The 17,901-nt window shown below is 32.9% G+C and overlaps 1 protein-coding gene across 1 annotated transcript in view; it reads left to right on the forward strand.

Annotated features, from left to right (window-relative positions):
* Positions 1 to 9,674: 9,674 nt before the first annotated feature.
* Positions 9,675 to 17,901, forward strand: part of LOC117680732 (prostaglandin E2 receptor EP4 subtype) — a 44,095-nt gene continuing 35,868 nt past the window's right edge. Inside the window, exon 1 of the mRNA XM_034443130.2 lies at positions 9,675 to 10,808. Coding sequence (XP_034299021.2) covers positions 10,050 to 10,808 — 759 coding nt within the window. The 5' untranslated portion in view covers positions 9,675 to 10,049. The remainder of the gene's footprint in view (positions 10,809 to 17,901) is intronic.

Below are 17,901 nucleotides of genomic sequence, written 5' to 3' on the forward strand. Positions count from 1 at the left end.
ACCATTTTTGATGCGAGGCATCTCTATGATAAGAGGAATCTAAATTGTGAAATTCATGGCTCTACCACCCCCGGGGCGCCACATGTCGGGCCAAATATTTAAAAAAAACACCAAATTTTCAAAAATCTTCTTCTCTTCTCCCACATGTGAGGAAAAAACTTGTTGCATAGTTATAATGTCCACGAAGCCCTCTACCAAAATTGTTGTGAAATTCATGGCCCCTGGGTCAGGGGTTCAGGCTCTAGGGTGGGGCCAGTATGGCCATATAGTGAAAATGTATTAAATCTTAAAAATCTTCTTCTCTATGATGTCCATGAAGCTCCTCTACCTAAATTGTGAAATTCATGGCCCCCCCTGGTCCAGGGGATCAGGACATGAGGGGGGGGGGGCAACATAGTGTTAATGCATAGGATGTTTAATAATTTTCTTTACTATTCTCACACATCTGTATAAAAAACTGACTTATAATTATGTTTACCAGGAAGTCCTCTACTGACATTTTAATTTTCATGTCCCCTGGAGTATGGGTTTTGACTCTAGGGCAGCGCCAAAATGGATGTTTAGGTGTTAATGCATATAATATTAAAAAATTATCTTCTTTACTCCCACACACCTGAAAGGAAAACTTAATTCATGATTTTGTAGACCAGATCTTTAGGTTTTTCGCCAAAATTATAGTTTATTTTGAAAGATTTAAGGCAGGGAGGTGGTCGTCATTAAAAATTTATAATTTTTCTACTCCAGTATGAAACCTAATTAATTAAATGCATATATATGAGACTCCTTGACAAGTTTGTGTATGAGTTATATGTTACTCAGGTGACTGTTAAGGCAAATTCGTTTATAGATTATTTTAGCAATATGGGAGTAAATCTAATGGGCTAGTATGTTTTATTAGGTCCGGGGGAGGGAGGTTCCAGTCAATAAGCCCCCGTGGTACATTGCCAATTGTAATGTGTGTTCGTTTTATGTACGAATCTTTCTTAATTTATTGCTTTTTGTGACTTGTGTCTGATGGTGTTGAGTTGTCATGTTGCACTGAAAAAACTTGCTTTGTTTGAAGAGTTGCATTTTTAGAAACGGTATATTGCCTAGTATGATAGCAGCATTTGCAGGGCCAAAATGGGCTAGAGTTGTATTTGTGTTCATTCCGCTTCTTGGGCCCATTTGTTGTCCAAACAGATTCTCAATGATGTCTGAGTTTAGGAAACCAGGATTGAAGCTGTTCTGTCTTGTCAAGAATAATTTACACAAGGATACAAATTAAACCCACAATTGAAGAATTTGTCAGTGTGTGTCTCAGAAATCATAAGATTTTTTGACGAAATGTGCGTGATATACACAGCATTTACACAAGATGTGAAGAATTCATTTAAATATTAATCAATATTTCAAATTTTGGGTCTTTAGAGATATAATCGGTTGGTTTATTGTATATAACATTTCAAATAATTTTGAGGTTATTCAAAAGTTCACTGCTGGATGCCAGTTTTGTTGATTTTGTAGAGTTACTTGGCATGCTCATTAAAAAAGCATATCCTTATTTATGATTTGAATTGCAAGCGCATTCCTCATTTTACTTGAGGGGATTGACTTTATGTGTTCCTCAGAAAGTTTGTTTTGTACTGAAAATCCTTTATGGAAATTGATTTTTGAAACATTTTCCCCAGTATTCCCATTTTAAATCTTCTAATACAGGAGAAACTGTCTACCAAGGCCTGTTCAGTTTTTCAGTTTGCTGGATTCAAAGTTGTTTCGAATCTTCTTAAAGACATGTATACTATCTTGGATGAAGTACATACTATGTCGTTGGAAGTAAATATCCTTCAACACCAAATTGGTATTGTCGGAGTGTTGCCAAAACGCGGAACGGGAAACGGAAAGTCTTCTCTAATGTTGTTTACTTGATAGATTTGTTAGGCATGCTTAAAACGAAATACTTTATGTAATTTTAAAAATAAAATATAAAGATTATCAGTATGAGATTATTTATCAAAGAATAATTATTTTCTCAAAATTAACAGTATATGCATTGAACATATTTCCAGTTTCATTTATTTTAATTGAATCTTTTATATGTATGTGTATTTTTTTAAAATCGTCAAAATGTGTTGCATTAATATTTTTGGGTCTACAGACTATAGTCCCAATTTATAATCGGAAAATCAAACCAAGCAACGTCTAGGGCTCTTTATTAAGATCATATGTTTATAGCTGCAGGAATGAATTGCCAAGTAATGCTGACGTATACAAAATTGCATTAATTAAAAATACTAGTTTCATGAAGTACCGAATATTTTAAAACAGTAGAAGTTGTAGAAAACGAATCCCAATTTTAGAGAAAAAATATAACGTAACATGAAATTCACAAGATTATTCGTTTAATTAAATGAAGCTATTTTTTTGTGGGGGGGGGGGGAGGGGGGTAAATGATATTTACAATAGTGGGACATATTTGCAGATAGATGATGCAGCAAGACTTAGTAAAGATGATCATGAATGTCGTCAGTCGTATGGTGTTTTTTTATCTAAATGATACTGTATCGTCTTTATGATTTAAGATCATACCGGTATCGTCTTTATGATTCAAGATCATACCGATAACTCAATGTTGAGGTACGCATGTATATACATCATTGCAGATATAAACATTTTCATAAAACACATGAAATGTTTTCACTAACTGCGTTACACTGTTATGCCAGCAATGCCATATTAGATAAATAAGTAAAAAGTTGTAACTAATTTACTCTTTTAATGGTTCACAATTTGTGTAGGTTTTATTTTTTCCGTTTCGTACTCAACTAAAGCCAATTGTTTGTCTTGTCCATATCAATGAAACCAACCAAGTTCCAAGTATCACCAGATTTGGTTATAATGAATCATAATGAATTGTCATTTCATCTATGTCATACTTTCTGCCTGTCCATTTCCTTTTTCATCCATATTAAGTTGGCTTCGATAAATCCCGGAAATTGTTTTGCTGAGGTTTTGTTGCACTGCAGGAGACATTTAGAGGGGAGTTGTACAAAGATGCATTTCTTTATGTCAACATAAGCTTGACGTAAGCGGACATACAAAGTCAAACACAAACTTGTAATTTTTGGATCCCATCTTTTCTGATGAATATCCAAACTTTTTCTGCAGTTTTCTAACTGGGATTTTAATAGAAAAGCAAATTTTTCTGGATTATCTGTTTTCATCACAAAATTCAATGTTTCTTACGTGTCTTTGACGGAAGAAACTGAAAAAAATGAAATTTATTCAGATTTATCAGCTGTGGAGAAAAAAACTTTGCTACATTGCAGGAGCTTGTATCCAGAGATTTGAAGAAAAAAAATTCGCGATACAGTACGTTGAAAAGTGGGGAAAACTTCAAAGTAAAAATGTAAAATAATACGTACAAGTAAGTGAACGAGATTTTGATGTTAACCAGGACAGTATGGAAGAGATTGAATTCAAGCAAGGTCGATACAGAAGGATTGCAATTGTCTGTTACCCTGTATATGGTTTTTGCGCTGTTTAATTCTGCTGTACAAAAAAAACTTGACCCCAGAACATTTTCATTTACATCATGAACATCATAAAACATGCAGAAATGCCATAGATACGGACGATTCCCTGGCAGAGAAATGAATTTCCTTGATAGGAAGCGTGGATAAAAATGAGCTGAGAATATATGAGATAGTTTTGGCTCTCATTATGGAACTTTATTAAGATGTTACAGAGCCTTAAGGAATTTCAAAAGAACAGCTTCACGGGAAACAAAGCTTTGAGAACTAAAGTCCAAGCACTGGGTGAGAGGCACATTGCTTCAGCAAAGAAATTCTGTGAAGTCTGTGAGAAAATTCTACCTGGTTCTGTACTATATAGCTACTTGCATAAAGAAAGGAAAGGGTCGTGGAAAAGGTCAAAGGAACACAACCCATCCAGAGAAATGGGATACATTATATGCAGTAATCTGCGTGAAAATGACTAAATTCAACAGCCGGTATATTTTTTCAAAAATTTCTAAAAATCAAAATCCAAGTTATATGCATAACTTTTATATTTGTACAATTGATCTGCAGAACAACTTCCTATCTTGAAAACTGTAGGAGGATATATTATCCGTACTATAGGGGTACCCTATGTGTAATATTCTGCGAGAAAAAGAGTTCAACAACTGATTTTTTCCCCCCAAAATTTACCAAAAATCAAAATCCAAGTAATATGTATAGCTCTGATATATGTACAACTGAACTGCAAAACAACAACTTCCTATCTTGAAAACTGTAGGAGGATTGATCCGTACAATAAGGTTCCCTTTTGGCAGCCGCCCCCGACCGCCATTTTCCACATTCCAATAACCGGATTTTTCCTTCGGAAAACCATGTGGAAAACTAAAGTAGGGCAGACAGACGGACACAGAGGAAAGCTATATATATAGTCCCCTTCGGTGAAACCAAAACACAGCCAACATTGCCCTTGTTTTTACTAGTTAAACTGTACTCGGTTTTTTATGACGATTTTAATGCTTCAGTATTTTTTTTAAACCTGTGAATGTGAAGTCACTACATCATAGATCGAATGTTGACAGACATCTGAATTATTTATCGCTGTAGAGTTATATGGATTGAATTTTTCCAAAAGTTAGGACAGAATTAAATTGTTCGACGCTAGTTTTATCGATTGTTATTAATTTGATCGCCAGGTCAAAGCAAATACTGGTGCAATTGCTGATTTGTGGAAAAGGCGTTGTATTCATGTTCGCTTTGCTCACTTCGTAAGCGAAGCTCATGGCTAGGTTTTAACTTAATTAGACTTTCTTTCTCATTTATTGATAAGACTGTTGACTGTTGAAAATTATTCGATACAAATAAAACTTTATACAATTGAATTTAAAATGTTTACAACAAAAATGGAAAAAAATCAAATATTGCAAAGTTGACATGCCATAGGAGGAAACGAAATTTGATTCCAGGAGTGGCCAGGAGCTTATTTTATAATGGAATTTATCCCTGCAGATAAATTCATTAATACAAGTAACAACAACTAATTATATTAACACTAAAATATTTTGACGGAGTTAGCTTTAACAAATCAATCGGGTTAGATTGACCTGATTAATATCGGGTTCAACATCCTTTTCTTTTCTACCCATCCATCACATAGCATCCCTGAAAAATTCAACTTTGAGAATCCAGGGAATCTGGCGTCATCGACAAACATCTTCACATAACATAGGGGTTAAGTATATATCCTATCACGGTAAGTACTGGCTTTCATACAATTCAACTCATATGGCCGTATTTCGACAATTATTTCGTCGATAATTTGGTAACGTTGCACTTTTCTTTGTGTGATAGAATTGCACCACGTGGGGTGCAGTATTTTGTTACACACAAAAGTTCCATTATTTTGACAACACATCATTTATAACCTCAATTATTATTATACATAATTATGTTACTTACTTTATTATCATAAAACTTAAATCATGTAATCATTATACTTATATAATTATATATATCCTCGCAACATTACATTGGTACACTTAGCTAACAGTGTTATACAGCATTGTAAAGCTATGCCAAATAAATAGCAGTACACTGTCAGTATTGCTATATTATTAATACTAAACTTTGACCCGTGCGTGCACGGGTTGACATTGCATATCGGACATTTGCGAAGTAGGTACATCGACACACCTTATTATTGACATTTACATAACAAAGCTATAAGCTACAATAATGCTATTAATTTCACTACACTTTCCTTAGTTTGGATAATCTACCTGTGTCTCGGGAAAGGCCCTCGCCACAGTAAGAATACCTCCCTTATACCCGTAATGTAGCAGAAAATTGCAGAATCGCTCCGGAACGATTTTGGATAAAATTAATGAGGTTGCCCTGAAAATAACAGTCAAATTCATCACAACAAACCTTTTTGAGACTTTTAATACCTTTCATCTAAAAATTTGAATCCATATAATGGAAGAATTCAACACCTCTTCACCAACGTACACGTATTTTCTTTGCTACAGAGACAATACACGGAACGCATTCTATCGTAAAACTGGGTCCGTAGGACACTATTCATTTTTACGATGAAACATATTCTATCTTCAATCTCCTAAGAAATATTTTTGTAATTTTTTTTGCATGCAATCAATTAAATATTTTTTGTCATCACGAAGACAAAAGGAAGTACTTAGTTGAAGTGTATATTTGTTATTTAATACTTGAAGAAATGAAATGAAATCAAATGTCCAATGAAAATTTACCCGTATTTGTATTATCATTACTGAGTTTAATATTGTGGTAACAAAAACTAAAGATCCCGTTAGCGTGAATGTATTGCGCAAGCGGAAGATTGTAAAATCCCAAAAATTCAGATGATTTCCGGATTTTTTTGAGATATTTTCGTTGATTATTAATTAGCAAACCTTAACGGAGAAAAAACAAGAGGCCCAGGGGCCACATCGCTCACCTGAGCAACAATTGCCTTAATTCTGATCAAATTAGCATTACAGTATCAAAATATCTTGACAACTAAGTACAGTAGATCTTGCTAAAAAAATTGAAAATCTGCCAATTTTTATCCACGTCTTTCTTTTGGTAAATACCAAGTCCCTTTTGTTGTTGTACCTGTAAGATGATTTTTCTCTTTTCCTATATACCCCCCCCCCCCCCCCATTTTGTTGCCCCACTTTTCTCTAGGGTATCATGGTTTCATCAAACTTATATCTGCATAACCTGTGCTTTCACACTAAGTACTGAGTTTTGGACCGAAAAACTTTCCCAGAATATTTTTAAAGATTTTCTCTATATATGTAAAAATTCAAACCGCCACCACGGCCACGCCCTACCACTAGGGACTCTGATTTTGAATTTACAATACCCGAGGATGCCTCTACACAAGTTAAAGCTTTTCTGGCCAAATGGTCTTTAAAGAGACTACTTATTACTTTACAATTAACAAGTCTACTGGTATATTTTAAGAAATTAATTTTTTTTTGTTTCAAATGATAAAAATACTTGTTTAACTATTTTGATCAGACAACTTCTTAATTACATTATATTTAATGACTAAATACTAAATATGAACAAGCGATGGAAGATAACTCCATTTTGGAGAAGCAAGGGAAGATAACTCCATTATCTGTTATAATCATCTTCCCTGAACTCCTTTCAAATGCTTTCACAATATCATATCGATGACTTTGATGGACAGCTTCATTATTTTTCTTTTCTTAACATGTAAATTAAGTGATTTCTTTCATTGAAATTCCTGAGCAAAATAAAATAAGACAAATACATACACCCCCTTAGGAAGACGATTTTTAAATATTATGTGCATGAACACTATATGGCCATATTGTCCCCCCCCCCCACCCCACCCCACCCCACCCCTACAACCTGAACCCCTGACCCAGGGGCCATGAATTTCACATTTTAGGTAGAGGAGTTTGTGGTCATCACAACCATGCATTCAGTTTTTTCTCCACATGTGTAGAAATAAAGAAGAAGACTTTCTTCGATTTAATACGGCTAAGTTGGCCCCGCTCTAAGACCTAAACCCCTGGTCCAGGGGTAATGAATTTCACAATTTATGTAGAGGAGTTTGTTGACATCATAACCATTCACTCAGTTTATCAAATATATATGGGAGAAGAGTAGAAGATTTAATACATTTTCACTATATGGCCAAAGTGGCCACACCCTATAGCCTGAGCATTCAGTTTTTTCCTCACAATTGAGAGTAGAGAAGAAGATTTTTGAAAATGTTGCTTTTTGCATGATTTTCATAATTTATTTAGATTCCTCTAGCCAAAGAAATGCTTCACACCAAAAATGGTTACAATTGGCCTTGTAGTTTTCAAGTAGAAGTAAAAAATGTTAAATTGTTAACGCACGACGACGGACGAAGACCAATTGTAATAAGTCACAATTTTGCTTGGATAAATAAAGTTCATGTGATAATGTGGATAAAAGTACATTACACGCAGGGTGGCTTGTATCTTCCTTTCAAAACATTTCGACCGATGTTTTAAAAATCAGGGATGTATGACATCGTTTTTCCAGGATAGTTTGTGACTTGTGCGTTGATAACAAAATAATTTCATGAAAACTGTACATTGATTTCATACGGAAATACATTTTATTGTCGTTTTATATGTGAATTTAATGTAATGGTGTTTGAATAAAGAATAAATAAATAAATAAATAATGAATAGAATGGCCTAATATTTAACGAAAATCAGGTACTAGTAATTTCTACACACAGTTAAAATAGTACGACATTTGGCGCTGTATTTGATTTAGCGGTCGCTGCTTTCCGCCAAAGCCGCTAAATAGAATACACAGCTAAATGTAATACGTTTACAGTAATTAAAATATTCTAATCGGATTAGAATTTAATTTTTACAATATTTGACCAAAAATATGCTCTAAATTTTTTGTAAAGGTAAAAATTATAAAAGCCCCATCGGGATTCGAATTCGTGACTTAAAGATCCTAAGTTAACGCTTGACACTTGCGCTAAGCAGTTAGATAACATTTTCGGGAGACAAAACATTATGGAATTGAACTTGATTTGTTTATTTTGATCAAAATTACGTCATAATATGACGGTGCCTCACACCACTTTTTATTATTTTTTGGCGTAACCAATTTTTGGAAGGTTACTGTGCTCATGTGAAAATTACATTGTAGCCAATATAAAATCCAGTACTTACACACTTAACACATCATAAAATGTGGGGGAAACTCAATGACGTCACTCTTAATTTAAAGAGGACACACTGATTTATATTACCAGCAAAGTATTCGGTTTCTTCAAAGTTTGGCAAATGATAAATGTAATTATACTTGAACAATTGGTAAGGGAAACATTATTGAATTTCAATGACAGAATTTAAAGAATATTTGAATTTTATTTTTTGCAGTGAACGGGAAAAAAACCGCAAATATGTACACACTCACAGAGAGGAATATCTAGGGACAAAATCAGTCGTCCTTCAAGCATTCACCTTTTTTTTTTAAACCATTTGTTATATTTTAAAATGCATACATTTCCATTTATTATGTTATCATTTTCAAGTTCTGTGGGTGAGGTGAGTATTTAAGATTGCTCATTGTATAATTCAGGAAGGGTTTAATTTAAAGTAATTTTTGAAAATTTTGAAATGTTACTAATAAATGAGCGAAAAACAGTATTTTCCATTGCTAATCTGACACATACCTGGTACAAAGAAAACCACTGGGTGTTTAAAATATTATTAGCAATTTAAAAAAATAGTCTATATAACATTCTACATAAAGTTGTTGTAAAGGATTTTATTTCGGGGAGTCGAGAGCATAGATGAACATTGTATATGCATCGTATATAGGGTCCCTTGGCAAAAACATGTACTACACTCGTGTTTTGAGCAGAGAACTCTACATGTTTTATTTTAGAATTATTCCATTGTCTAGAAATGGTTAATGATAGCAGATTGTCGAATCCTAAAAAAAAGCGTTTTACTGAAATACAAAGCACTACATTTTGAAATTTGATTCCTCGTTATTTACAATTCATCGAATGCTGGATCGAATTTATAATCTGAACCATTTCCTAGATCAGCTAAATATGTTTTAAAATATTTTGCGGTGTAGGATTTCGAGTGCACATATTCAGACATCCTACATTAATTATGCTTATCCCACCCTAACATCGCATGGTGAAACTATTATCCGATAACAGCGGAGTTCAATGCTTTCTGGGATCCCATAAGAGTTATTTGACACATTTCTAGAAACCTTTTTGTTACCCAGAATTTCATACACGAATATTTTTCTATTCCACCCAAACATGTCAACGGTTCGTATTAGCTTAGCGAATGTATCGAACAAAAAACTTCATAAACGTTTCATGAAGTCGCTTCCGCGTGGTGTGTAATTACTTTATTTAATGATTTTGGTTTACAGGTACTTGACAGTGTTGTTAATGAGGAATTTCAGTGATGTTGGTCCGATGACTATGTATTGATCACCAACCATCGTATTTCAAGTACGGACAAATGCAAAATGGAAAAGTTTAACATAAGCGAGTCTAGCCAGTCTAATGAAACATTTTCGGAAAGTATTATACCACCAATTCTTCAAGGATCCTTTGGAATATTTGGAAATCTCTTTGCTCTTTTCTTACTTTTTTATCACTCAAAAATTCACAGATGGGGTCCGTTTTATAGATTTATATGTGCGTTGGCTATAACAGATTTCATCGGATTGCTCTTTCATTACCCAGTAGCAATCACTAGGTATGCATCAAACTTTAAATTCGAGTTTCCAATGGAATTTTGCTATTTTGATACATTTTTGTTTTCCTTTTCGTTTCTATCATCTGCCATGATAGTTTGTGCTATGTCATGTGATAGATTTTTCGCGGTGAAATATCCACTTATATACAGATCGGCAAGTCACAAAACGAAACGATTGCTGACAGCTATTTGGATCTTTTCCGCTGTGGTCGCCTCATTCCCGTTGCTAGGGTTCGGATCTGTCGAGTTGTACTATCCTAGAACTTGGTGTTTTATCAATTTTGCAAGCCGGCGCCGCTTGGATCGAATAAACACTTATTTTTACTCTTGTTTGTGTTTGTTAGTTCTGTTGGTCACCGTAGTTACAAATGTTGCAGTTATTTATTCAATCTGCAATCTAGACAAAAGTGATCTTATCCTTTCAAGTGAAATCGACAGAAAAAAGAGAAAGATCGAGGAAACATACATAGTAACATTGATGATGACCATAGTTATTTTATTCAGCGTTTGTTGGATACCATTAGTGGTAGGTATACCATATAGCTTAACATGTACACAAATCCTTTAGAATCTAAAGATCACGAGATTTTAATTATATATTTGTCCACAAGAATTCTTCGTACATTATGTACACAAGAATCTGAATAATACTCGCTATACATGTATTTGTGCACAAATAATTAAAGGAGAGAGAGAGAGAGGCATTTATGAACCAGCCTCAGGGCTTAATTCTGTCAATAAAATATTCTGGCATTGGATAAAGATCGGACGACAGAAAGTAAGACAGGTTATCATTTATTTGAAAATGCCCAAGGAAAAGGTTTTTGTTTGGCCCAGGAGAATAGGGGTGGTTGGTAAGACTATGGTACTCGGGTAACCGTTAAGGCATGTTTAACTTTTGTTTTAAGACTGTTTGATTTTATTAATCGAAAAAAGGAATAGTTCATATAACTTCTGCGTGCCTTTGAATACATGTTACACCTGTAGTGTAGTATAACATTGATATAAGGAGACTAATAACTTTCTAAAACAAGATCTAAACTATGGATGTTTATTTTACAAAGATTGCTCATTCGAATAATTGAGGACTTCGGCTGAGCGATATAGTTGGTCTTCGTTCATCTCATAGCTAGTAAATGCTTTGCATGTTTTATGATCAAAATACGTCATAAAGGGTTGTTATTTATTATTGAAATTTTATTTTCAACAATCAATGACTCAGAACTGCATCAGTCTAAAACACAACTGAATTAACTCACATCCCTGATAAATCAAATATCCAACTTATTGATTTCTAACTACAACACATGTTGTATCCGAATTTAAAAAATGATGTCGATGGTTGGTAAATACTATATAGTAGCGATAACCGAGTACCAGGGGTGTTCGAATACTAGTACTATGTATGACACTTTATGAACTAGGGTTGCTATCAGTTTACAAATTGTATTTCCCTTCTAAATATTGATGTTAAACATCAAATTCGGTCATGTGGTTTCTTTAGAGTCAAACAATTCAGTTAATACAGGGTAATGCAGAAATAATGATTACAGACGAAAACAAACAGCAATTTAGGTCACTTAAATGACTTAAGTTACCTAAAATATAAAATGGCATATAAGGTGTATCTTACTACCTAATGTTAAAAAAAAAACCATGCTATGTTTGCTTTGAAAAATCTGGATTATTAGGGCTTTTTGACTTTCGGTCGAAAAGACCTATTGTTTTCGTTCTGTTTTATTAGGGCTTTTCGACTTTCGGTCGAAAAGACCTATTGTTATTCTGATGTTTTATTATTAGGGCTTTTCGACTTTCGGTCGAAAAGACCTATTGTTTTTGTCTTTTTTTATTATTATTATTATTATTTTTCTCGACAGATTTTTGTCAACGATTTTTTGAAAACTGGAAGCAATATTGATACAATTTTGGAACGGTCTTACAGCAAATCTCTTATTCCATGGAATGTAAGGTTTTTGATTTCCGGTTCTTGTACTTCCGGTTTTTACAAGGAAAAATGTAAAAATTGATTAAAACGCGATGCTTTGTTTAGTGTTTATATTAGAATGTTCAACTTTTAGAATTAGATGCATCTTGTCTTGCTCTACAAAATTGTAAGCGTACACAACTTTCTATATCTTACCGTTTTTGAGATATAGAGTCCTAAACTTTGAAATAGGGGGGATGAGAAAACAAAAAAATTCAAATGACCTCTAAAAAATTATTTAACGCCTAAATATTACTAACATAGATGTAATAAACATATATTCTAAGTTTCAATAAAATATTGTGACTACTTCCGGTTTTATAGGTCAATGAAATCGCCTATGGGAGTTGCAATGTTAAACAAAAATCACGCGTGGTTCGTTTTCTCAAAAGGTTTTCAAGTAATTGCTACAATATTTCATCTTTATAATGACACACACAATCCGCAGACCTGAAAAAGTTTTGGGTAGACAACTCGAAAAAATTAGGGATCTGCAGGGGCCAACGTGCAAAACAGCCTTTTAGCTGTAACTTTTTTACCTTTCATCTGATTTTAGATTTTTTTTCAGTTTATTGTTTAGAATAAAGAGTACAATTTAAAAATTATGGTCCGAGGGGCCACTTTTTGAGTCCTTATAGGGGTTTGAAGGACCTAAAGATCAGAACTTGTTCAAATTTCAAAATGTTTTTAGTAAGAGTTGTCTTGCTTTGTTGTAAGAATAAGGAGCATTAATACTGTAGGCATACCAAATTTGGTGTCCGGGGAATGAATACTTACTTCAATATGATTTTTTGAAAATATTTTTCTGGAAAATTAGAAATATAGCTACCTGTAAAGTTCTGGAGTTATCTTTCTTTTCACATTGCACTACTCATAAGTTGCTATTTGCTATTTAAGCAACTTGGGATACCAAGGCGTTTAGAACACTTGGAAATAAACTAGAGAATATTTTTTTTAACATTTAATTAAAAGGGGATAATGGGGCTGTCGAAAAGCCCTTACTTTTTGTTGAAGACAAAAAAAAGTTCTAGTTATTATTCTATATTCTCGACAGAATTTCCGTCAGCTATTTTTTGAAAACGGAAAGGAATATTTAAACAATAATTCAATAGTCTTATAGCAATTCTTGATGACACGCGTATGTAAGGTTTTGGACTTCCGGTTGCGACACTTCCGGTTTTGACAAGGAAAATACTAAGAATTCATTGAAACGTAATATCTTTATCATGTTTTAAGTTAGAGCATTCAAATTTAAGATTTAGATGCATCTTGTCCAGTTGTACAAAATCGTAAGCGTAGTCATTCCTCTATCTCTTACCATTTTTGAGATATTAAAGCTCGAACTTGAGAAAAGGGGGGTGAAAAAGAATTTTTTTTTTTAAACCATAGAAATTTTATAAGACGCCTAAGCATTGTTCAGATAGCACTATTTAACATATATTCCAAGTTTGAATACAAAATATTGAGTACTTCCGGTTTTATGAGCTTATGAAAAAATGTCTATGGGAGTTTCAATGTCAAACTAAAATCACGCGTGATTCGTTTTCTCAAAAAGTTTATGGGTAATTATTACAATATTTCTTTGGGATAATGACACAACAAATGCGCAGACCGGAAAAGTTTTTGGGTACACAATTCGAAAGAATAAGGGATCTGCAGGGGCCAACGTTCAAAACAGCCCTTTAGCTGTAACTTTTTTATTTCTCTTTTGATTTTAAAAATCTTTTCAGTTTATTGTTCAGAATAAAGAGTACAATCTTAAAGTTATGGTCCGAGGGGCCACTTTTTGACTCCTTATAGGGGTTTGGAAAGCCCAAAGATCATCACTTGTTTAAATTAAAAATTTTTTTTAGGTAAGAGTTATCTCGCTTTGTTGTAAGAATGTAGAGCATATATAATATAGGCATACCAAGTTTTGTGTCCCAGGAAGGAATACTTACTTCAATATGATTTTTTGAAATTATTCCTCTGGCAATAAGAAGTGTAGCTACCTGTAAAGTTCTGGAGTTATCTTTCTTTTCACATTGCACTACTCATAAGTTCCCATCTAAGCAACTGGGGATACCAAGGCGTTTAGAACACTTGGAAATAAATTAGAGAATAAATTTTTTGAACATTTAATTAAAAAGGGATAATGGGGCTGTCGAAAAGCCCTTACTTTTTGTTGAAGACAAAAAAAGTTCTAGTTATTATTATTCTTCTCGACAAAGTTTCGTCAGGGATTTTTTGAAAACGAAACAGAATAATAAAAATTTAATGTTAGATTCTTTTAGAATTTGTTTAGTTCTCCCGTATGTCCCTTTTTGGACTTCCGGTCTATATACTTCCGGTTTACACATGCAAAAAACAAAATTTTAAAAGGACCTTTGTATCTATTTTATTTTTTGATTATAAACTAAGAAATTTTGGATTTAGATACTTCATAGTATGATATAAAAAAATTGTAAGCCACAACTTTTTTCTATCTCTTGCTGTTTTTGAGATATTAGACTTCAAACTATGAAAAAAGGGGGGATGAAAAAACTAAAAATTGAAATAACCACCAAATTTTTTTAAATGAGGAATGGAAATTGTTAAAACTGTCATAATTATCATATATTTAAAGTTTCGTTTGAAACAATTGAGACCTTCCGGTTTTATAAATTGATAAAAAATCGTCTATGGGTAATTTAATGTTAAACTGAATTACCGCGTGCCACATTTTCTCAAACAGTTTTCAAGTAAATATTTTCATATTTGATATTTATATTAAGGGACCTAATTTGCAGACCGGAAAATGTTTTGGGATATAAAATTTTAAAGATAAGGGATCTATAGGGGTCAAAGCTAAAAATAACCCTTTAGCTGTATCTTTTTTATTTTTCATCCGATTTTTAAAATCTTTTCGGATTTAAGTTTTGAGTAAAGAGTACAATTTAAAAATTATGGTCCGTAGGGCCATTTTTTAACTTCTTATAGGAGTTTTAAGGGCGTGAATATTGCAACTTTTTAAAAGTTGAAAAAGTGACTTAGAAAGAGTCATCTCGCTTTGCTCAATGAACGTAGAACATTAATACTCTAGGCATACCACGTTTTCTATTTGAGAAAGGAATACTTACTTTTTTATGATTTTTTGGAAATATTCTTTTAGAAATAAAAGTATATTTACATTTAAAGTTCTGAAGTTATCTTTTTTGACATTGCATTATTTATAGGGTTATATTTCTAATAGGCAACTGATTATACCAAGGCGGTGAAGAATTTTTAAATAAAAAATAGATACGATTTTACCTGACATTTACAATCAAAAAAGGGAAAGGGAAAATCGCAAAGCCCTTACTTTTTGTTGAAGACAAAAAAAGTTCTCGTTACCATATGAATTTTGTTTATTCGAGATCACTTGAAGCCAAGTTAAGATAAAACTTAAATTATAATTACATTATTTAAGTGTCTAAATCAGTCTCAAATTCGCCAACACCATCGTAAGTTGCTTAATCATAACGATAACAATACGAAACTTTTGCATGTGCGTCATATTTTACCTTACACATTGAGTGATTGACTTTAAATATCTTAATATTTGTTCAGCTCATATCGTAAAAAAGAAATACCTGTCTCTTAAGGCTTGGTGACTACGTCCCATGTGGCGAAACTTACGAGATGTAAAATCGTTGTTACATGGTTGCTTTTTGTGCGGATGATCAAGGAAAGCGGTAAATTTGTAAAGGTAGATATAAATGGACATGCTCAATCAGAACTATAACTTTTCAAACAATTTTGCACACTGTTACGGCGTCTAAAACACATCATTAGACCTTGCAAAGTTATATCCTTATATTCCTTTCTTTTAAGCATATTTACCTTTTTTTCAACATCGAGTAGCTATTAGTAAAATCAATCTCCATAGACATCTAAATAATGAATTATAAAAACCCCCTTTCAATTTATTAGTTGGTAATATAAATGCGAACTAAGTTTTCAAAAAAACTTCTTGGTTTAAACGGAATTCCTGAATTGGTGACGAATTCTCACAAAGTAGATATATTAGACTTACGTCTAACATGGTAGATAGCGCAGATAATGACTATTGATAATCATTTATTAATCGGCATAAATCCATTTTTTCCTTTTTACAAGAATTTTAACTAAGGTTGGTAAAAAAATATATTTGATAAATGGCATATTATTTATGTATTTATTAGATATGTAAAATTGCTCCTCAGCATAACATTTAAAATTTAATACAGTTATTTACTGGGTTGAAAGACTTATAGAAGAGTATCAATCAGAATTCATCACCCCCCCCCCCCCCCCCCCCCCGGATGCTACATACACGTGCCTGTGCGTTCATACATGTATTTAAGTACAACTATTCTCAGCCAATCCCAGAGTTTAATTTTTAGAGGGTGAATATATTAAGGTAACTTATAAAATTGGTTCACACAAAACAATTAAACTATTCGACAATTTATGCGCAGATTCTGTTTTTGGTTAAACATATTAGACTTAGGTGTATTTCTTAATATGCCCAGAACACAGACAGCGTATGTGCAATGCTTGTTCATCATGCAGTGTAATTTTCCGCAATAAAATTCGATTAAACTGTTTAACAAATCAATAATAATGGGAGAGAATTAATGCGCTGCTTCGTGCACGACAAATTCCGATGTTTCCATGATATCTCTGTTTGATCCTAAATACATTCGTCAATAAATCGAAAAACTAATTTAGATTTGGGTTAAACGTCCACAAACGATACATTTAATATATCCATTTTTTTTAATTTAATTTCTTTACACCTTATTTTTAAACAAACATGTATCTTTAATTGCGAAAGATTGATATTCTCATTGATCAATTGATGATTATCAATAGTAGTTTTCGGGCTCTAGATATATTTAATGATAGTGTTTCAGCATTAATTTTTTCCCCCGTAAATTCCCTTATCTGTCCAATGATAATGCATAACGTTAACGGTGTACACTTTTTCAATCGACGATCAATATTTTTTATTAATATAGTTTACAGAAATACGAGATAAAAACGATTGTAAAATACTGTTATGTTCCATTTATTCGAAGGAGCGAATGGTATTAAATACTTGACTCGGAAAGCGAAAATGATTTTAATTCACAGAAAAGTCGTACTCCACCTAACGGTAGCATCATTCAGTTGACATTTGAGATTTTAAAACTGAGCTCGCAGTCTAGTTCACTCTATGTTGAAAACTGATAAACCTCTCTTTTAACTCATTGAAAATCAGAATAACCGGATGTAATAAAGCGTCATTATGAGATAAAAATCATCTTTAATTTCCTTACGTATTATTATGATTTGTTCCTTTCATTATCCGATGCAAGCAATAAAATCTAAAACAGAAAGCAGATATTTATCAACTCGACTATTTACAAAAAGACACAATTTAATCAAAATGGCTTTGAGTTTCAGCGCATGCTGTCCTGGCGTGTTTAGTTATTTTTGTTCTGTATTGATGTCTCGCTTTCTGTTTCATGTCATTTTTTTTAAATATGAAAGAAAGTTTCTATCTATCGATCTATCTATCTATCTAAAAGGCAGTAATATAAATGTAATGTAACAATTACAGCAAAGTGTTTGTCAATATAGTTCTTTTTCCAGCAATAAGACCTCGAAGTAT

Source organism: Magallana gigas, chromosome 3 (genome assembly GCF_963853765.1).
Source record: "Magallana gigas chromosome 3, xbMagGiga1.1, whole genome shotgun sequence".
NCBI lineage: Eukaryota > Metazoa > Mollusca > Bivalvia > Ostreida > Ostreidae > Magallana > Magallana gigas.